The sequence below is a fragment of the Condylura cristata genome, unplaced genomic scaffold (assembly GCF_000260355.1).
Source record: "Condylura cristata isolate star-nosed mole 26May11 unplaced genomic scaffold, ConCri1.0 scaffold00002, whole genome shotgun sequence".
NCBI classification, from domain to species: Eukaryota; Metazoa; Chordata; class Mammalia; order Eulipotyphla; family Talpidae; genus Condylura; species Condylura cristata.
In genome coordinates this window covers 54,859,303-54,881,350 of record NW_004567103.1, presented here as the reverse complement: position 1 = coordinate 54,881,350, position 22,048 = coordinate 54,859,303, and the positions used below count along the sequence as shown (strand labels likewise).

General features: G+C 42.1%; 1 protein-coding gene across 2 annotated transcripts in view; it reads left to right on the top strand.

Moving 5' to 3' along the window:
* TANC1 (tetratricopeptide repeat, ankyrin repeat and coiled-coil containing 1) overlaps window positions 1-22,048 on the top strand; it is a 229,335-nt gene that overhangs the window by 144,955 nt on the left and 62,332 nt on the right. The window contains exons 7-9 of one of the 2 annotated variants that reach the window (XM_012726872.1): window positions 6,277-6,404; window positions 7,427-7,613; window positions 20,452-20,715. In XM_012726872.1, the coding sequence (XP_012582326.1) occupies window positions 6,277-6,404; window positions 7,427-7,613; window positions 20,452-20,715 (579 nt within the window). Of the gene's footprint in view, window positions 1-6,273; window positions 6,405-7,426; window positions 7,614-20,451; window positions 20,716-22,048 lie in introns of both variants that reach the window. The other variant, XM_004674876.2, reaches the window with a different exon arrangement.

Sequence of the window (22,048 nt, the reverse complement as noted above, 5' to 3'; positions counted from 1 at the left end):
GTATACTGCTGAGGGGAGCAGCAGGAGAAACAACAGAGGTCTGCTGCGCCATGTGGATCATCTCTGGGGTGGGGATCGAACTCACACTGAGGTGGCCATGGCTTGGCTTAGCTTCGCAGTGTAGTGCTCCAACTTGCTGCACCACCAGGGAGGGTCCTTTTTTTCGCTTTTAAGAGAAAGGAAATTTTAGATCAACTGAGGACTGAAGGCCGGGTTTCTCAAAGTATTAGGCATCCACAAGTTCTTTACTGGGGTTCATGGAGTCAAACTCTTTTTACATAATAACAGTAAGAAGATATTTCCATTTCTACTGCATTGACATTTGCCCTGGGGTGCACTGGCAGTGGTTGGTAAAAGGTCCAATGCCTCTGTGCAGATTAGGCTAGGGACACCTGCTTACAAATGGTATTTTTCACCACCACACATTTGCCTCAAAAATAATTCACTGAAGAGTGTTTTTTGTAAAGCACTTAAAATGTTATTGAGGCCCTCTCTGGTGCAGCAGATTGGAGCACTATGAAGCACTATGAAGCTGGTGGTGGCCACTTAAGCATGAGTTTGATCCCAGCCCTTGAGGTGACCCACATGGCACAGCAGCCCTCTCCTGACCTGCCTGCTGCTCCCCTCAGCGGTGAACTTCATCAGTTGGCCTGTTCTGCTCCCCACTCTGTCTCTGGTCAATCCTCTCACTGCCCCCTGAACCTCTGGCCTGTACCCCAGTGCTGTATGCATAAATAAATAAAGTCTCAAAAAAAAAAAACTTGACCTTTTGAAATACTCTCTGTGGTAAATGGGAAGTCCATGTCAACACATCTACTGGTCACTGAAGTCTGATGGTTGGGTAAGGAAAAGTACTTAGGTGTGGTTTTAATTGTCACCTGAACTAGCTACATTTTTAACTAATGCCATTTTTACTTAAGAAACAGACAAATAATGGTTATTCAGAATTGGGTATTTGATATATATATTTTTTTATTCAAAAGAAACAAAACGAACATGTCACTGTAATTAAAAATAAAACAAAACAAACAAAAAACCTGATGGGGTTAGTTGCCAATGATAAAATTTCACTTTGAAGTGAAAATTAAATTTTTGGGAATTTGCATCTGTCTCATTGATCTTGGTAGCCTCCCCTGACGTTTCAGTTGAAATCAGTAGTAATACTAATGAATGTGATATCTGATATTTTGACATTGTATAATAAAATATGTCAACATTTGCAAGATCTTTAGTATTTTTCAAATGTTCCAATGCATGATACAAAATCTTACATGGGTAAAAATGCATTCAAAACATAAAATAGACCTCTGGATTTTACTGCAACAGTATATAAATTCCCTGATAACAATTGAGTCAACATTGGAACTAACCTTTAGGAAACTTCTATTTGTCAAGTTTTGGTGAGATATCAGGAAAGAATGTCTACAACTAACTAAAAAGGTACCCCCCTCCCACCTTTCCCAAATACTTGTCTGCTTGAAAGCACAGTTCTTCACGTACTGCAACCAAAAGTTCAGATTGAATGAAGAAGCGGGCCTGAGAATTCAGCTGTCTTCTCTTAAATTAGACACTATAACTAGATTTACAAAAAATATAAAAACAAAGCTTCCTTTCTTACTTAACTTTAAATTCTGAAGTTATTTTTATTAAAAATGTTTTTAATAGTAATAACTTTAGACAATTTTAAATGAGTAATACACATTTTAAAATTCTTTGTTTTAATTTCTACTGACAATACCAAGATAAAATCCATATAACTCTTTGGAGTCCTTAATCTTTGAGAGTGAGCCTAGAGACCAAAAGTGTAAGAAGCACTGGCTTAGAGGAAAAACGTGAAGGAGAAAATAAAAATAGGTGAGAACATTGATCCAGAGTCAGATCCTCAGCTGCATTTGGGGGAATGAGGACTTAATGTTCAGTGACACTACGACTTTAAAAACTAACTAACTAAATAAATAAATAATTCAGGAGACATTTTGGAAGCAGGTATGGTTAAGATTTGGGGTGAATAAGATGAAGCTTCAAGGTAATTTGTATGGTGATCATGTGTATGTACCAGACCAGAAACCAGTTATTGACATTAACACATCAATTTTATGTATAGCTGTTCTTCTGTAAACATTATTTTGGGAGATTCAAGGAGGAGGGGGGACAGTGATGCCTTAGAAGCAGCCATAAAGAAACAGGAAAATACTTGTAAACAGAAAGCTTTGGGGCCAGAAGTTAGGCATGAAACACATCTTCCATGACATGGGTAGGGAGAGACAGAGGATGACTTTTAACATGACAAGGCCCTATCTTCACTTAACAGACTAGATTTAGAAATACTGTCTTGGTGATGATTAAGTCATTTGTTCAGTGCCACATGGCTAGTGAATGGCCAAACAATGCCCAGAGCTCTCTAGAGTTTGAAGAAGATGAGAATGAAAAACAGGCATAGCTTGATGGAATGACTGTTGGTAATCTCCTGGGGTCCTCACAGCTCTCAATCTGGTTTTAAGAAGAGGGGATGATTATGTAAGTATGATGATTGCAGTAAGTGTGGGCCATGCAGGAACAATTTGATAATCAGAAAAAGGATGGAATTTGTTCTCTGAAAGGAATAGTGAATTCAGAAAGTTATGTAAGGCAGGAAAATAATAATCAGAAAGCTGTTGCTAGGTAAGAAAAATATAAGCAGGGATATAGAAGATGAAAGAATATAAAGTACTATGAAAGGTGGTAGAAATAATGACCCAGTTGGATACAACATCTCATCTTAAAGATGTTTGGCTTATCAGGTGTTTCTCACACATACCTTCGAGCCTCATTAACCTATAAGAAGTGGGTGGTGGCCACTTCACTGATAAAATGATTGAGAGAGAGATTGACACTATGAGGAATTCAGGATAGCTTTAGTATAGAGATGTCTTCTCTTCTGAGATTATAGGGAAGGACAGTGTTTCAGTGGTGACTACATCACCATTGCAGAGCTGGTTAGAGTATGGACTGCTCTGAGTGTTCATGCCACAAATGTGGCCCAATAGGTGTGAATAACAGAAAAAGAAAGATCCAAAAAATTCCATTTACCTTTCTTCACATGGTTAATCCTCAGGGGTGTAATATCAAGGATTCTATGAGGACATTATTGGAAGGAATATCACTCTCCACTTGCCTAGTGGGCTCCTAAGGAGTGTGAAGCCTGTTATTTTCTCAACTCCCAAGTTAAACATCATACATTCTTTGGACATATAAATCTATGAGATGTAAAGTGTCACTAACATATGTGGTCTTTGTACCCAGCTCTTATCCCACTGGTAAAATAAGGTTCACCTATTATTGATGAGAGATTTCATGTTAATTATATGAACGAAAATAGATTCTCTATTTAGTATCTCATTGGATTATGGTTTGGGATTAAGTTTGTGGGACATCCAGGAGTCAGAATTAGCTTACCATCATATCTGTTTACATGTCATTGTTTGATGATCTATTAGGGAAGTAGAAATGAATTTCCATTTCACAGTGGAGCACATCTGTGTGAGTTCCCAGGCTAGTCATCTCTCCACTGTCACACTTTGCCCAAGACTCTTTATGCCAGAATGAAAGTTCAGTGAAAGAAAAGAAAAATTGTGAACATCTTGACATTCATTAGGAATTGAGACTGAAAGGGATTTCTGAGAGGAAGGTCACTAGGTTGACATTTTAGAAGAGAGAATAATGTGAACAGACAGTTGGGAAGCGTTGTAAGAAATAAAATTGCAGTGACTTAATGGATACTAAAGCTGAAATAGTGTCATCTTGAACTCTGGTAGGGTTTATAGAGCTTGGATGGCAGCAAAGCCCATGTTGAACAATGAAGAAAACAAGTTTATCACGAGTTTGGATTCCACCTATTAATTCAAACATTAAACTTGCTATTGCCATCGCTTTCTGCCTGTGTCAAGGTTGCAGGACTGGGTCACTAGCTATGATGGGATACATACACATTTTAATAATGAGTTAGAGAATCTGGACTCTCTTCAGACGCAGTGCCTAAGCAGCAGTGACTGCTGGAGCACCCTCCTTCTAGCTGACACAGCAGGCAGCGCATCGGAGCGAGCCCCAAGTGAGCCATAGGCTGTGGCTGCTTTGTTGTCAGGGTGAATTTTGTAGCATCCAAGCCTGTGCAGCTGCTCTCTGCCTCCACAGCAGCTGCCAACTGGGAGTAGTTTCTGGCCTTTTCCCCAGTGTTTCAGGTTGAACTAGAAGTTACACATTCTGGGGCACCGTCACAATCAGGTAGCAATATAGAGATTGTTTCTAAAGGAAAGGGGGGCCATGGAGTAAGAGGAACTGCTGAGTTTTACCCCTCACCCACTTCTTCCCCTTCTCATCTGCATTCTGTCCTCTCCACAGGTCAAGCTGCCATCTAAGATAAGTAGCTGCTCCCCTGAGCTCTGGGGCAGGACTGATCGGTTTCTGAAGTAGTTCAGCCTGTGGGTGTGCCTGGGTTGTGCTGATTTGGTTTAGTTCCTGCCTGCCTTTCTCAAATGTCCACAAATCTTGAGAATCAAAATGTGGTTGTAGATCTCTGGTGGGAAGGAACTTTCTAGAGTGGCTTTCAGGGTGTGGTTGACTCACCCTGATGACTCTCTCACTCCTGTTGGTTTGGGGCCACTGCCCTTTCATGTTATCTGTACATTTTCCTAGAATAATTTTAAAAACATTCAGGCGCCTTCCCTGGTGGTGCAGCGAGTTAAAGTGCAGCACTGCAAAGCTGGCCTCAGCTGCTTGAGTGCGAGTTCGATCACCACCCCAGAGGTGACCCCTGACCCACATGGTGTGGCAGACCTCTCCTGACCTGCCCGTTGCTCCCCTCAACATTTATTTCGTCAGCCGGCCTGTACTGCTCCCCACTCTGTCTCTGGTGAATCCTCTCACCGCCCCCTGTACATCTGGCCTGCACCACAGTTGTGTATACATAAATCTTAAAAAAAAAAAAAAAATGTGCAGGCTGACAAACAGTTCTTCTTACCCCATACACTAGGTGGGTCTCTTACTTGAAGCTTGCCAGTCTAATTTCCCTTGTAGCTGCCATCCTGGGAGAGTGACTTAGTAAACTTACCATTGAATGAAGATAACATAGATGATCTTAGCTCTGTTATTTTGACTTTTGTGGTTCCTTACATAAGGCAAAGTCACCTTTGAACTCTGATGATGCTACTGTAGCTTGAAGCTAGGGAAAACAGGTCCATGAGTATACAGGTTCAGCTAAAAGATGAACAAGGAACAAAACATTGAAAGATTCATGACTATTTTACATGTTACATATTGTTTTAAGTTCTCACTTGTATAAGCATGGACTGTATAATACCTTACTTAGGATGCTAAGGTGTACGAGAGATGCCAAAATTATGCAGATATTGAATATCATTCTGCTAGTCATAATTAAGTACCCTTCGGCTTTTGGACACAAGGTTCACCTCTAGCTCAAGACTTAAATCAAACCCAACTTGAAACTACCTGAAGTGCAAAGAGGCGAAAGGCCAGAGAAAGGCAAGGCTCCTGCCATCTTCAGGTTGACCTGTCCCCAGCCTTGTGTGGAGCAGTGCAGGGAGCACAGCCGCGCTTTCCACGCCCCCACGTTGCCGGTGCTGTTCCTGCACTGCCGTGCTGGGTCTCCAGTGATGTACAGGGTCCTGTCTCTTGGGATACATTTTACTGGGATTTAAAATCTTTCAACGTGGATTCCTGGTGATTGACCCTCGAGTTGGAATCTTGGTTTGGACTTCCACTGCTGTGAGATAGGCTGTGTTTCCACAGGAGCAGTTATGGCCCATCTGTTTAATAAGGGCTTGGGTTTCAGTTTTACCCCAACGTCTAAGTAGCCTGGACCCCTGCCAGCCTGCCACTTACGGTGTACTCCCTTTCAGTCTCCTGTGGGCTTTGGCCATACTGTGCTCTGTAAGAGCCAGATGAAGGGTAGCCCTTTTTTGCCTCTTGGTGTCTAAAGTTCCCATTTTTCACATGGCATGGAAATCGGAATCACTATCGCATAATGACGCCGTGTTCTCTGACTCAAGTCAAATACTTCACCCTTTGCACTAGGAGTTTCTCTTTTACTGTTTTCTTAACCTGTCACAGCCTCTTAATTAGAATGTGTTGCTCAAGGACAGGCAGCATTGTCAAACTTTGTGAATTTTATAAAAATACGCAAAAGTGCCAGACAAGCAGCTGTAGTGCCAACTCATCCAGATGCGATACTGAAATTCCCCAGAGGGGCATCTTCATTGTTTTCTTTCTTTGTTCCAGAAGCAAAGACCGATAATGAACCGAGCTGTTCGCCGGCAGCTCAAGAACTGTTGACAAGGCTGGGATTTTTACTGGGAGAAGGGATTCCAACTGCTACACACATAACCATTGAAGAAAAAAATGAAACCATGGTAATACCCCAGGAAGACACTGCATTTCATACCTGCTCAGAGGATAAATGAAGGGATAACCATCTTCTCCCCCTTCTGGGCGGGGAAGCCATTACGCAGTCAAATGAGTCTGGGCTGTTGTGCATCGAAATTTATTTCTACAGTTTGTACGTTTTTGCAGTGGGAATGTGAGGAGAGGCAGAAAGGTGCATAATGTAGGAAAATATCCACATTAGCCTTCTAGTCACCACTGGGGAAGAGTGGCTAACAGAATTAAAGTGGCAGGAAGAAATCCTCAGTGTAATATGACTCTTTATAGCACCATTCTTCTCATCTGGCTGCTTTGGTGTGTGCTTTCCTGGGCTTTTTTAGCAGCTGAGATTTTGGAGGGTCAGTGGGGTGAGGCAAAGATTTATAGCAGATGAGGCAGAGACAAAATAAGATGAGATCAAATGGTTCATCTACTTGGAGAGCACTCACCATCGTAGGGAGCAGCAGCCAGCCACTTCCGAGTTGTGTGTGTTTGAATAGCAATGAGGGGCCTGAGTTTCTGACCCCTGCCAGGGTCTCTGCAAGGGTGTCATGTGTTGATTGAGATTGCAGTGGCCACCAGTCTCCTTCCCCTGATCACAGTGCCCATAAATCTCCAGGAATTGAATCAGGTTGCAGTGCTTGTAAAACATGACAAAAACCGAATGCCCAGCTTTTCCATATAGAGGTCAAAGAACCCATTTGTCTTCTGCAGACTTTAAATGAAGGAAGTCTGCCTGTTTACGATTTCGGTTTACAGATGTGCCTTCCCGCTGAATTATTTCTAAGACTGCCCCTATTAATAAAAAGCAAATTAAAGGAAGGGGAACAGAATTTCTCTTTTAAAATTTGGAAGATTATATCTCTAGTTCTTTATATTCAGCTCCCTCGATATTTAAGACTGTTTTCTGTTTTCCTGTTGTGAGTTTTATTGGTATAATGTCAACAACAAAAGAATGTGTGGCAGTGTCCTGTGTAAGCCGTGCTAACTCCTCCTTCCGTTCGTCTTGCAGTGCACAGCTCTGAGCCAAGGCATCAGTCCTTGCTCCACACTAACAAGCAGCACCGCATCTCCTAGCACCGATAGCCCCTGCTCAACCTTGAATAGCTGTGTCAGCAAGACGGCAGCCAACAAAAGTCCCTGTGAGACCATTAGCAGCCCTAGTTCCACCCTGGAAAGCAAGGACAGTGGAATTATAGGTAAGAAGCACACGGCTCGGTCATGTCACAGCTCCTTGCACGTCAGCCAGAGCATTCTCTAGGCACTCCTTAACGGGTTTAGCGTGGTCTGTGAAGGTTGTCTGCCAGAGCCCACCCTGTCCTTTGCAGATGGCACCGGCTCCTGGTGCAGTCCAGAGAGGAAGCATCTGCTTTTACATTCCTTGGTATTTATTTGATATCACTGGGCTTATTTGATAAGACAGACTCCAGATGAAATCTGGCCTGTGAAATTATAAAAATCTTCCCTTCTCATCAGTTAGTTGCATTTGTGGGGGATCCAGACCCACAAGTACACATAACAGGACCATGAGGACATATAACAGTAACAGGACCATGAAATAGCTGCCTGAATTGAGAAGTCCTCTCAGCCTGACCTTAACATCAGCTGCTTCTCCTTAGGCCTTTGTTTTTCAGTTTAGTTTTTTTTGTTTGTTTTTACAGTAAAGGCTCACCTAACACCATCAATAGGTTCTTGGGAACTGACTTTAATAGCTATAATGTGGAATCGTTTTTTTCCTCAGCGATGTTTGAATGAAATATGTTTAGCCAAATAGTGGTATTCAAGCACCTGCTTTACACTCATGCTTCACATGACATTTGACAAGAAACAGCATATAAGATGGGGGTTGCTTAATGTGGCCTAGGTGTGTGGGAGGCTATACCATCAGTTTTGTGTAAGAATTCTATGATGTTTGTACAGCGAAACTGCCTAATGAAGCATTTCTCAGTTTGTATCCCTGTCATTGTCATGTGACTGTAATTGGATCTGACCACTGCTCTAAGGTTAGGATTTTCTAAGGATGCCTCTCCCATCCCGTAAGCCCCACCCACCACTGATGGTCAAAGGACAAGGATTCAAGGCCTGGCTTTTAGGCACTAACTAGTCAGTAGGTGACTTGAGCAATGTTTAATTGAGTTCTTTGTATACTACTTTCCTTCTTTATGAAATTAAGGATTCGGCCCTCTCTGGTGGCACAGTGGGTTAGAATGCAGCAGTGCAAGCTAGCCACAACCACTTTAGTGTGAGTTCGATCCCCAGCCCAGAGGTGATCCACATGGCACAGCAGACTTCTGTCTCACCCTCAGCAGTGTACTTCATTGACCTGCCTGTTCTGCTTCCCATTCTTTCTCTTATGAACCCTTTCACCATCCCTGTACCTGTGGCCTATACCCCAGTTCTGTATGCATCAAAAAATACATCTTTAAAAAAAAAAAAAAGGATTAAAGATTCTTTAGTCCAGTAGTGTCTAGTCCCTTCCAGAGTAATCCAGAGAATTAAGAACTCATATTTTCACATCTCAGCCCAGGCAGACTTACATTGATTCTTCTGAAGGTGGGCCTGAGTTCTTGAGTATCAAGCTTGGTGATTTTTAGGTACAAAACGTTTGGGGCCACTGGATGGATTGCTCATCATTGGTTAAAGATGGAGCTGTTGATCAGCAGCCACTTAACTGAACCATGGCTGTGTCCTTGAGGAGTATTTTATAATTTATTGTGAACTGAACCTCATTTCCACATTAGTCAAATGAAATCACATTTGAGCCCATACTTTCTCAGGCTACCTGCAATTTCAAGTACCATCTGAAAAGTCAAGTTGCAGGTTTATCCAGCTTGCATTTTGGAGATTGCCTCGGAAGACCTCGGGGTTTCAGGGGAGCAGGTTGTGGGTTTCCTGGTCTAGATCTGATGGTAGCTTTGTGAGGGCCCCCTCAACATGAGGGAGGAAAATGATGGCCTCTTCCCTCAATTTGAACTTGCTCAGCATCTCCAGTGGTTTTTGTTTTGCTCAATTTGATTTATTGAGATACAGTTCACATATTATACTTACCACCCATTTAAGCTATTGAATGATATATGCAGGGTTGTGCCATCATCCCCATAGTCTGATTTTAGAACCTTTACATCACCCTAGAAAGCAATGTTGTAAACATTAGAAGCCATGTTCTACTTCCTCCACCCAGTTCAACCAATAATATGCTTCCTGTGTATACTACCTCATTCTGAATATTGCATATAAATGGTTGATCAAGGATTTTTTTTAGCAGATTTATTTCTAATTCTCCATTCTCTTCTCACTCTGCCTCTGTTCCTGCTGTTTGGATTAGTTCAACTAATTTTTCCTTTGTTACTTCTGTTCTCATGCCCTGTCTCTTCTCAGCCACCTACTATTGCTAGATCTTTGGTATTCTATGATAACAAATGATTTTGTTCCCAGACTTCTTAGCTGCTCTGAAATATCCTCTCCTCTGTAGAGGTTATCCTTGCAGAGATAAGGAGTTGGCCAGTGCTACAAGGTTTCTTGTTGTGACAGAAACTTTTCAGTAACGTAAAACCACCCTCATTCTCTCATCATTCATTCATTCATTTCTATTGTTGAAATTTCAGTGCTTGTAATTTCAAGTGTTCTGAAAGCAGCAGTGTCGATAAATAATTGAGCTGTAGAATAGACCCTTAATTAGTACTTAATATTGTTCCACCATTCCCTGTTTAGTCCCACTGTGCTTTCCAAATAGCACCTCAATATTTTTCTTCCATTTATTCTTGTTTTTTTTATGTAACTTTATTCCCACATGAAAAAGTGTCTCATTTATATTATTTTTGCTACCTACTGGGCTCTTAACACAAAGTTGGGAATGAGAAATTAACTGTTGCTAGTATCAGGTTGCATTGAAGGAGAGAATGTTAGTTGGTTTATAAAGAAACTTCAGAATTCCCATTCTCATTTGATATTGTCAGATCTTTTTAAGGTGCGCCTTGTAATCAGTGTTAAATTATATTTTTACGTCATTGAGGCTGCCCCTTCATTCTTAGCTCAAGCCAACATATTGCCTTGACATGAATAGTGGTGACAATCAAGATGAAGAGGGGGGCATGAAGAACTGCTTATTACGTAAGCCCCACTTCTAGGGAGACAACCCCCTCCCCCCCCCCCAGCTTCTTCTGGTGCTCTCTTGGCAGGGAGCAAGGGCCATAGGTGGCTGCGAGGGGAATCGCCACACCAGGGACAAGGCTCCATTGTTCTTGCTCCTTCCATGACTGCAGAATTAGAATCTGGTGCCAGAGAACACACTGGAGGTGTATAGGGAGGAGAAGAGAAAAAGCCTGTATTTCTTCTCTAGGCAGGCTGTCACCACAGATCTTTGAAGAGGCAGGAGTGGTGGTGCCTGGGGAGGAAAAGTGCTTCCTTCTAAGTCAGTACAGGGTAGGCAAGTTCCATTACCTCTCTGAGGAGCAACTCAGGTGTGGTTCTGTGATTCCTGGGGGTGGGGTATGTGCTTTTTCTACCTGAAGAACATGCCTGTTTTGAAAAGGTGTAGCCTGGGAATGGCAGCCTTTGGGCATCTTAAATGTTTAGCAGGGTAAAATTATTCAAGAATACAGTGATGCTAGTGGCCAGAGATGAAAGTAAGATAGCTTGGCTTCCTGCTCTGGAAGGCCTGGCAGCTGCTTGTAAAATAAGCTTGGTAGGATCCATGTTCCAAATTTCATAGGGTCTGGAGAAGGGACGAAACAGCTTTCCATTTAATTTTCCATTTTAAGTTAAGATTTGTCAACCCAGAGAGCTAGGTTTGGAGTGGCAAAGGTTTTGGGGGGTGGGTGGCATACAGCTCACAGCTGCCATGGCATTTTAAGCACCAGGTAGCTGTCGGCTCCTACAGAGCTCAGACTGGAGCTCATGTACAGTTTTAGCAGTTTATTTTGGGGCATTTAAGGGAAATTTCAAACCGTGCTAACCCATCTTTTAAAAAATTCCTGGGCTCCTCTTAGTATTTTAGCTGTCTCCCACCATGGTGACTATATTTAATCTAAATATTTTTTCAGCAGATGTTATGAAGGGAAGCTGTGTCCCCACAGGTCTGGACAGCGTTAGGGTTGTCACCGCATCCCCTGCCTGTGTCTTGTGTCCACTGGTTTTGGCACATTACTGGTATAGAGTTTTTTGTTTTTTAAAGGAGCTGCTTAGTAGGAAAAAAGGGAGGCTAAAGACTACAGAGACTTTATGGGGCCCTCCAGCCTTTCTCTGTTTAGGGCAGAGCTCAGCAGATTCCTCGCTAGCCCTTGTTCCAACCTTACTGTGCTTTGCATAGGGGAGTCACACCTTATCCTATTTCAGGAGGTTTAGGTTCTCCCAACATAAATGTCTTTAGAAGTATAATAATTCTGTCATGTAGAAATATTGACTAAGCTGTATGGGATTATCTGAATTCCCTATGAATATCTTCTTTATTTTTAATTAAAATTCCTTACTCTCTACACATAAAAATCATTGCCATTACCTAAAAGCTGGTGTCTGACATGCAAAGTGAAAACCTTCCAAATGTGAAACCTAGACGCACCCAATCACCATAAAGCAGCATTTACATTACTTGCTTTGAAAAGGAAAACTCCATAGGGAATTAGCTGTTAGAGGTGTTTCCTCCATGCCTGAGAAAGCATCTTTTCTGAGCGATGTGCCTTTTGAATATAACTTCTTCCAACTGTTACAAATGGAAATTGTAGACTGGACTAATCAAATCACACGTTAGTAAAAATTACATATTTGTTGGAATGTGTGTGGAAACCAGTGTGATTTAACAAAGCATCTCTGCCAATAGTGGACCTTAAAACATTTATCATTTAAACACTGTTCTTTACTGATGTCTCAGTTATGTTCAACATTTTTATGTGTGTATGTATCTGCTTCAAAGAAGTGGGCTCTTTCTCTCTTTAAGAAGAAAGAGGATATTACATGAAAAGAAACAAACCAAACGTAGCTTTCTTATGACAGTCTTAAAATTAGTAAGCCCAGGGCCCTCCCCGGTGTGCAGTCGGTAAAGCGCAGCACTGTAGTGCTTGCCACAGCTGCTTCAGCACAAGGTCCATCCCCGGCCAGTGAGGTGATCCACATGGTGCAGCAGACCTCTTCTCTCTAGCCCGCTGCACCTCTCAGCAGTGTACTTTGTCAGTCTGTCTGTTCTGCCACCCACCACCCCCCAGTCTTTGGAATCCTCTCAACCCCCATACCTCTAGCCTGTACCCCAGTTCTGTATGCATAAATAAATAAATCTTAAAAAAAAAAAAAAAACTTAGTCTTTCCAATCTGCCAATGATAGATGTGCCCTGGAGAAGGACTCTGAGGTGGCAATTAGAAAAATTCTGACTGAGGGTGTGGCTATTAAGCCAGTCAGCCTTTCTGTCCCCTTCCTTTGCTCTCTGCTTGTACCTGCTGACATTTATAATCTCCAAATTAGTTGTGTAGTGTCTGAATCTGTTTCCTTTTGAGAGGTGAGTTAGGAGAGCTCCATGTAGGGAGGGCATTCCACATGAAGGTTGTGGCTACATCTCCCAGGTGGAGCAGGTGTGTCAGTCTTCACCTGAGCCACCACATTCCACCTGGCCAGGTAGCTTTCAGGATGATTAAGTGCTCAGAACTTGAAGAGGTCTAAGCAAAAATGTGGGCTCTTCCTGCTGCCTCTCACCTTTCTTTGGGGAAGTGGGGCTTTGTTTTCCTTTTCCTCCTGCTCACTTTGGAGCTGGGGGCTGGTGTGAACCTAAGCAGGGGACACCTTCACAGAAAACACTTGTACAACAAAAGGGACTTGCAGTAAACTACTTAACACTGGCCCTTTCTAGAGTTTGGTATGAGTTGTTTTTCTACCCAGTTGCCATGGACACAACAGTGTCATTGTGGGTTGGCTTGATCTTTCCACAGCTCTTCCCTGTGCCCTCAGAGGCTATAAAATGGTGATTTCAGAGGTAGCTGTAGATGGTGGACTTGCTGTCCCCAGGAAATGATCAGCTTGCAAGTGAAAATTGTTCTTTATTTTTATTTTTCACTTGTAAATCTTGCCCATTTGAGTTATGCTAATGCTGCTTGCTGCCACCGGTATTGCCCTGTTTGCTACGCAATGCAAATGCTCTGAAATTGATTTGGTAATAACTATTTAGCGTGTCTCAGATTGGTGTTAATATTCATTTTGCTAACATTGCCTGCAATTTAAAAAATCATCCTTAATTATAGAAGCTTTTTTTAAATCTCTTGGGTGAAGGAGGAAAATTTGTCTTTACATATATAATTCAGTAACATACGTAATGCATGTGCAAAAGAAATCCTCCTTGATGATTCCAATCAGCAGAGCACCTGTACTTCTGTATAGATAGTGGTTGGATTCTTTAGGCTGTCCTGTTGGTATAGCAAGCATTTATTGGCACCTGCTGTGTACCAGGAACAGGTTTGTTGAGTGCTGGAACAATAAAGAGAAGAAGGTATAGTAACTATTTCAAAACATCCACCCATGGGACTAAAGAATGGCCTTCTGTCCTTGGAGAGTCTGGGCAAAATGTCAACTACTGAGAAGCGTTTGAAACAGGGTGATGATTGACACCTCTGGTGCAAGACTATGCTCTGAGGTGCGTGATGATAGCACACGCTAAAAGGACCTTGTGCCATTGGTCTGTCAGAAACCGCAGTGTGTCTACCTGCAGTGCACAGGTTAAACAGTGTTTTACTAGAGCACTGGCCCATGTTGCCTCTAGAAAATTTGATGTTTAAATCCACAGGCTTCCCCCTGGAGTTTCTTAGTTGCTGTGTCTCACTGAGTTTGGGCAGTGTGGCTGAACAAGGCCGACCTGCCCTCCCCTCCCCCATGCCCTGCCCAGCTGTTCCTCTAGGTGTTTCCACAGTCAAAGGACCTGCAGAATGCTGTTGTGGAGGCATGGCTCGGGTCCCTGGCCTGCTCCCTGCATGTCATAGCAGAGCAGGCCTTGCGCAACATGGTGAGCGCTGAGCTGGAGATTAGGTACAGAGATCTGTCTGTTGCAAGCCAGAGCACAGGGCCCCTATGCAAGGCCAGAAGGGAAGCAGGGCTTTGTGGCGTGTCTCACAGGACTGGCTGGAGGAACCAAGCTGTTGTCCATGGAAAGTTGCAGAAGGAGAAGCCAGAAAGTTCCCTGGAGCCACAGGTAACTCAGACTGCCCTTCTGATAGCGTCCCAGGAGAGTGTGCTTGAGTGCCTTTTCTGGAGCCCTCTTCTTGTTGGGTTCAGGAGGTAAAGCAGCCCCTCTAGGTAGCCTTAGTCTGTTCCCCGTGTGCCATGTTAGTTTCTGGGTGGGGCTGAGGGAGAAGTGTAGTTTGGAATTTCTGGCCAGAGGTTTCATGCAGTCTGGTTTCATCCATGCAACCTTTCTACCCCTTTCTCCCTTGAGAAGACACCGAAAGACACCACAGAAGCCTGCACCAGGTGGATGTCTGTGCCAAGGAGAGGGGCAAAACCTTCTGTCAGGTCCAGGGGGCCAGAGTCTTCAGCATGGGTTTTCTTGACTGGGCTCTTGGATATCTCTGACCTCACTTAGACTTTTTGCTTCCTCTTTTCAAAGTTGTTTATGATCTGTATTCATGCAGGTTAAAGGTACAGATATCTTTAATAGTTAAATGATCCTTTTTTACTTGCTACTTCCCACCTCCCACTTTTATAAGCAGTCATTATATGTCTTAACTTTTAAACTTTTCCTGTCACCATTATACTGAATACAGAAGTTAAGAGACGTTTGTTTTTCCAGTGCTATTTTATTTTCTTCAGCTGTTTTGGGGCGGGGGGGGGGGAAACGCTGAGTACTCATGATATGGGTGAGGCACTTTGCAGATGCCCTTGTGTCTAAATTTGCCCACTACTCCAGGAAGGATAAAGGACTCTCCATAGAGCCCTGGCTTTGGAAATCTAGACTACTGACATTCATTGAAGTACTTGGAGAAAATTCCCATTTCTGGGGTGTATTTTTAAACCATTTAAAAATATGTATTTTGTGTGTACAGTTTATGTTATAATAAATTAGAGTCCTACATGTTATTTATAAATACATGTATCTTGGATACGTGCTCAAAATTTGCTGCTAGTAGTGTAGCATAATCAGAGTAGTGTGGAGCCCTATTTAGGGGCACAGCAAGACTTTTCCTGCCCAGAGGGCTGTTAGGAGCTTTCAGTAAGTAGATAGGAAAAAGAAAGAACTCAGTCCCTATTTGGTAAACCCTGTTACAGTATTTATGTCACTCATCACTGTTACTTCCTAAGAGTAGTTACTTATTTATATTTATTCCCTCCTCAATGAATTTGAATGTTCACAAATACACACTTAGTAGAACAAGATATTGCTTTCTCAGTGGAGGTGCTGTGTGTTAGGTAAAGGAAACAAGAATAAGAAAAGCTGAAGTCACAAGTCGGGTTCTTAAAAGATTTTTATTTTTTGCTTATAAGTTATCGGAAAATTTTACTCTTTAAGTTTCCAGCTAGTCAGTATGAAAAAACACATTCAAATATATGAGAGGGTGGTTGCGAAGCAAAGACAAAAATGCCATACCTAGGACTGGACCAAGAGTCACATCCCCCTGTGAGCCCCTCAAAAGGGAAGAAGCCAAGCTTCAAACCTAAGTCAGAGGGATGTATCTTTTCCACAGCTCAAAGGAAACGCTCTGCCCTCTGCATTTGATATATATGTGATGACAAATATATGGCCCTTACTTCCTAAACAATTCTGCATTAATGTTACTCAGTTGAATTTTCTACCACCAAGCTACTTTCTGAGCCCTAGATTTACACTGACTTTGTTTTTTTTTTTTTCTGATTTTATTTTAAATAGAATTTTAAATTTTATTTTAAATTTTCTTTGTGTTCAACAAAGAAAGAACCTTCAAAAGGCAAAGAGGGAATAAAGAAAACTTAGGAGGGGAAAAGAAAAAGGTTTTGTTATAGAAACCTACAGAACAAAACAATTTGTGTGACCATTTTTAACAAAACTAACTTCATGCATATATATATATTACTCAGATACTTAGCAGAGTCTTCTGTGCTGATACTGTTTGTTCGAGGCAAAGGGAATTTTAATTTTTTTAATTTTTTTTACGCATACAAGAACTGAGATACAGACCAGAGGTGTGGGATGGGGGGGCGGGTGGAAAGAGGATTCACCAAAGACAGAGTGGGGAACAGAACAGGCCAACTGACTGAAATAGACTGCTGAGGGGAGCAGAGGGCGAGACAGGAGAGGTCTGCTGTGCCATGTAGTCACCTCCCTGGCTGGGGTAGAACTCATGCTGCAGTGTCTATGGACAGCTTCAAAGTACTGTGCTTTAATCTCTTGCACCACCAGGGAGGGCCCAGGGGATTTTTAAAACCAGTGCATGTACAATCAAAAAGCTTTTATTAGACATACTACTAATAAATTCTACTCTGTCTGTGTGTGTGTGTGTGTGTGTGTGTGTGTGTGTGTGTGTGTGTGTGTGTGTGTGTGTGTGTGTGTGTGTGTGTGTGTGTGTGAGAGTGAGTGAGTGAGAGAGAGCGCACGGAAGAGAGAGACTGAGAGATTGGCAGAGTGTTATCAGTCTCTCCTAAGTTTGTTTGCATATCTATAAAGCAGGGTTGATGGTTCTCAGCAGTCCACCTCTTCTCACAAATAGCATGATCATGCATGTGTTGGGATAGTTCAGAAGTAGTAGCATAGCCCTGTGCACTACTGGTTCTGGTTAAAGGTGCTGTTTCTATAGAGGAAGATAACTTTGTTTGGCTAAAAGACATTTTCAAACTACAGAATCGAAAGTGTTCATAGCTTTAACAAAGTTAGTCTGATACTGAAGTGTGAGGCACAACCTAACTCATAGCCTGGTAAAACTTCAGGCCTGACAAATTGTTCTTTTTACAGAATCTTGCATGTCAAAGAAGTGGTTGAAATTCATTCTGAGTGACCTTGGCAAGCTTTTATTTATAGAAGCTGGCATCTGTTCTGGCTGAAGGAATACAATGTTAGGATTTTTGAGTCACTGGGAACTTTAGAAAGATAATCCAGTCTGTGCAAAAAGTCAAATATCATTTATTCTTCAGAACTTTAAAAATACTAAGATATTGTTCTAATTTGTTTGTGTTAACCTGAAGGTGATTGGGTTAATAACTTAATTAGGAATTTAGATTTCTTTTAGCTCAGAAGAAAAATGGGTGTGTTTGAGTAGCCGGACTTTGTTGTAAGAGATTGTGAAGCTGGTGATTTTGGTGTGTTTGTTAGGTTTTGCAGAGAAGCTGAACAGGTTGGGTTTTTATATGACCCCCTGGATATTTGAGAGCTTAATCATGCCTGAGCCAGGATGAATGCTTACTGCCTAGGTTTTAGACCATGTAGGCCATTTCTGCTGTTTGGTACTCAGACAGGTATTTTGTGAAGAGGGGCATTGTTGACAGAGCATCTTAATGGAGAACTCTAACTCCAGAGCGTCTCCCCTACTTGTGTCTTGGGGCCAGGTTACTGTGATCTGTAGGATATTTTAGCTGAACTTCATGAAGGTAGTGGGGAGTCTCCTACTTACAGACATATTGTAAAGCTACATATGCTCCTTTTGGAATGGTGACTCCATCTGGGGCTTCTCTTCCCAGCTGCTATATCTGCAGCTGTTGGCCTTGGCCCACCACCCACTCTTCTTCCTCTGCCAGGACCTGAAAGTTGTCATTCATCAGGGCCTGGGCACTTGTCACTGTTTGGTGAGAATGTACCTGTCACAATCTGTGCTGGCCTCAGCTGCTTCCTGGGACCCTGAAATCCTGCTGCTGCTATCACTTTAATAAGAAGTAATAGGTAGAAGAAAAGAACAGTCCTGTTCCCACGGCTTGAGGTCTGAGTTGGAGCTCAGGTCTGTGGGCATTTGATTCTGAAGAGCAGGACACTTAAAGCAAGTGAGGAAAGTCATTTATTTTCTACCCCCCAGTAAAACAGAAATTGTAGTAAAACCAAACAAAATCATCCGCATCCTTGGAACTTTTCCTGTAACTCACTTGTTGTGGTGTTTTATCGTTTTTTCCCCCGTAGCTAATTTCACCATTATGAGCCCCCAAAGATTGGAGTTGTAAAGCAGGGGTTGTCACACAATGACATCTTACTGACAGGGTTGCTGTAAATAATTAATTGCCAAAATAACATGAGAAATGGCACAAATGAAATTCTTAGTACGATCCCTGACATCTATAACCTTTAGTAAATGTTAGCAGCTCCTAAGGACCACTGGTGTTTTTGGGATAGATGCTCTCATCCTTACCTTATGTTCATCAGTGAGTCATTTTAAAAAAGAAAAGTACAGGGGGAGGGAAATGCACTGGACTATGGTGATGGCACATGGGTGATTTGGTGATGGGAAGCCCAAGGGGATTGCAGCTAAGATAGAAAAATGCACAAAATGATGTAAAAATAAGCTATTATATTATTTAAAAAAAAAAAAGAAAAGTACAGTGAAGGCTATAATTTATTTCAGCTAGACAGATGGCTTCATACTGCTGAGAGAATGCCTGGAATTACTGGAAGTAATGACAAACACCCAAGAGGTGTGACAGGGCCTTCCCAGATCAACTTACACTTTGGCTAGAGACATAACACTAGCCAACCTGAACCAGTAACAGACACTCAATGTAGTGACTGTGAACGGATGTAGTCGCTCTGGAGCAGAAGTTGTTCATTTGTTCATCAAGTAAATAAGCAAACATCTACGGACACTGTGCTGTTCATTATGCTGTTGGTACCTTGTAGGCGCACTTTGTAAATAGAAATATAACCAGAGGACTGTGTCCAGACTGGAGCAGCAGGAGAAAGACAGGCCTTAGAATTGTGACAGTGCTCTGTGGTCACAGCAAGGAAAGTGTTTCGTCTTTACTTCTAAACCTTAAAGAATGTTGTAAAAATAAACAAAACCCCTTTAGACCCTTTGAGCCTAGATAACAGACTGTTGGAGCTAATTCACTGGCCTCTGCTTATCAGTGTGTATCATCATGGTGTGCTCTAAACCATGTAATCCTGGCAGCTGGGTTCTGAATACACTTTGACCTTTGGTGCTCACATTTAAGCCTCACTGTTAAGGGCTTGAGCTGCTGGAAGCCAAACAGAGAAGGGATCAGAGGACAGGGCCCCTGTTCTCAAGGACATAAGCCAACACTAGGTCCACGATGCTGGTGTTTGTGAGGGGGACACAGAGGTCTCGCTGTCTTTAGAAGTGCCTGCTTGCATAAACTATGTAGGACAAATATTGCTGCTTTCCTTTGTCATATCCCTCCTCTTTTCTAGGATCTTTTTCCATGCTGGCTAAATGTTAATCAAGTATCCCTGTTTCATGCTTGTATTTTCCCTGTGCTGTTACCTAGAGGTTTTCCATTCTATGCTGCTAAAGGAACAAATCAGTCTGGGTTGTTTTCAACAGATGTTACAAAGTTTAATTCTGCGGCTCAAATTCTCTGCTTGACTTTATAATTGTTTTTATGGATTTTCTCCTGCATCTTTTCTGCATTAACCATTGTGTTCCCCCCTCTCTTCCCCCATATACGAATGTTGTTAATTTGGAAAAACTTTCTAAATTTAAATGAATTTAATGAGATAAGAATTTCCTCCCACCAATACACAAATGTTGTTAATTTGGAAAAAATATTTAAAGGTTTAAGGGAATTTTAATGAGATATGAATTCTTCTGTGAGCAGTTCATCCTTGTTAAAGAGAGGATACATTATCTCCAAATTACATACATTTACCATTAACTCTCAGATAGTTTTAGACAGCATTTTCATTATCTTCCTATCAGTTTTTTTCCTTCCCTATAGAATGATTTAGCATTTTATTTCCCCTGATAAGCAACATCCTTCTAATTTACCAAAGTACATTGTATGCAGCATACTTTGATAAAAATCTTTGTGGACCAGAAAACTTTCCATTGATAGTGGGGAGGGCTGTGTGTGTGTGTGTGTGTGTGTGTGTGTGTTAGTTAACTCTCTACAGCCCCAGTGTGGCCTGGCCTCCTTCGAAGTATTTTGGTCTCTCATTTCAGCCACAATTACAAGTTCATCCGAAAACGATGACCGGAGTGGCTCCAGTTTGGAATGGAACAAAGATGGAAGCCTAAGGTTAGGGCCACAGAAGGGAGTGCTTCATGATCGCAGGGCAGATAATTGCTCTCCAGTGGCAGAAGAAGAGCCCACGGGGCCAGCGGAGAGTGTGCTTCCCAAAGCTGAAGCCTCAACTGGAGATGGTCCAGTTCCTTATTCTCAGAGCTCCAGCTCGCTAATAATGCCAAGGCCCAACTCTGTTGCAGGTAAGGCCACGCCTCTCCCCTTAAAGCGTTTCCTTGCTGGGTCTGAAGTGTAGCCTACGTTTGTTGTCTTTACTTGGCTCACAAGACAGCTTTGCGATCATGGACCAGGCATGTAGCTTTACTAGGCCTTGGTTTACCCATCTGAAAATAAGATAAGGCTGCATTAATGGTTTTTAAGTGATTCTTCTACTCTGGGTTACTTTAAATCTAAGATTAAGACCATGTGACTGTGTATGAAGGAGCAAAGTATAAATAATCTCTACCCTTGGTTTTGTTACTGCAAGCCTGAGTGAATTCATGACCTTTTATTATACCACGGTAAACAGGAATGGTTGTTTAGAGTGAGTTTGTTATATATATCAGCTCAAAGAATTTCTTACCCAACCTTCAGACTTATTTCATACAGGCGGGAGCTTCAATTTCTGTGTAATTCTATTCTAAAGAGACTTTGAACTTATAACAGGCAGTGGAAGTAAGAGCTCTTGTTGAGGAAATGAAAATTGGCAAAAGAGACGGGCTGTAGCAAGATGTGGCAGCTGAAACAAGGACATGATACTTAGGAGCCCGTGCTTGTTGTTAGTGGACCCCTGTACCTATCTGTGGGTGGTTGTCCCCAGGGAGAGAGGCCTAAGGATGGCCAGGAAAGCAACTTTGCATTTGAATTGTTCCGCCTGTTTTAAGATCCTGAATTTCTTAACTCCAGTGTTCTGTGGTTGAATTTAGAAGAGGAACTTATGGTCATTTGCTATGAATGTAGCACTTAGAACTTATCTTCCACTAACGCATGGAGCCAGAGTGTCTCTTTCTACATTAAAGGATTTTGCTGTAATTTATGCTTGCTGATTCAGGATGTGGTCGGCCACTCTGGTTGTTGGTGATGTTTTTTACAATGGAACTTTGAAACAGCTGATAAATAAGTGGCCCTAATGGAAAAGTTCTGAGGCACAACTCTAATTCACTTTCAAAGGCTATAAAATGGCTTTGTTCCAGAAGAGGGATTTGGCATGTCTGCAAGAGAGAAGTATGGGGAGCTTTGTTGCATTCTGAGTGATGGTGCTCCTAAAGGCTTTGTGTCCTCCCATTACCTGCCACATAACATGTTGCACCCAAGGCGTTTTACCACATTTACCTAGCGTATGGTGAATGGTTCGTTTGTATTATCCCACAACAAAATACTTTATTGACGTCAAGAAAACAGCAAACTTGTATTTGTTTAATGAGCGATTTTAAAATTAGGAAATACATTAATACATTAATTTACCAGTGTTAAAAGCACTGTGTTTGGGGTTATGTTTTCTGCCTGAAGTTCTTTTATGTGATCTCCTGCCATGTA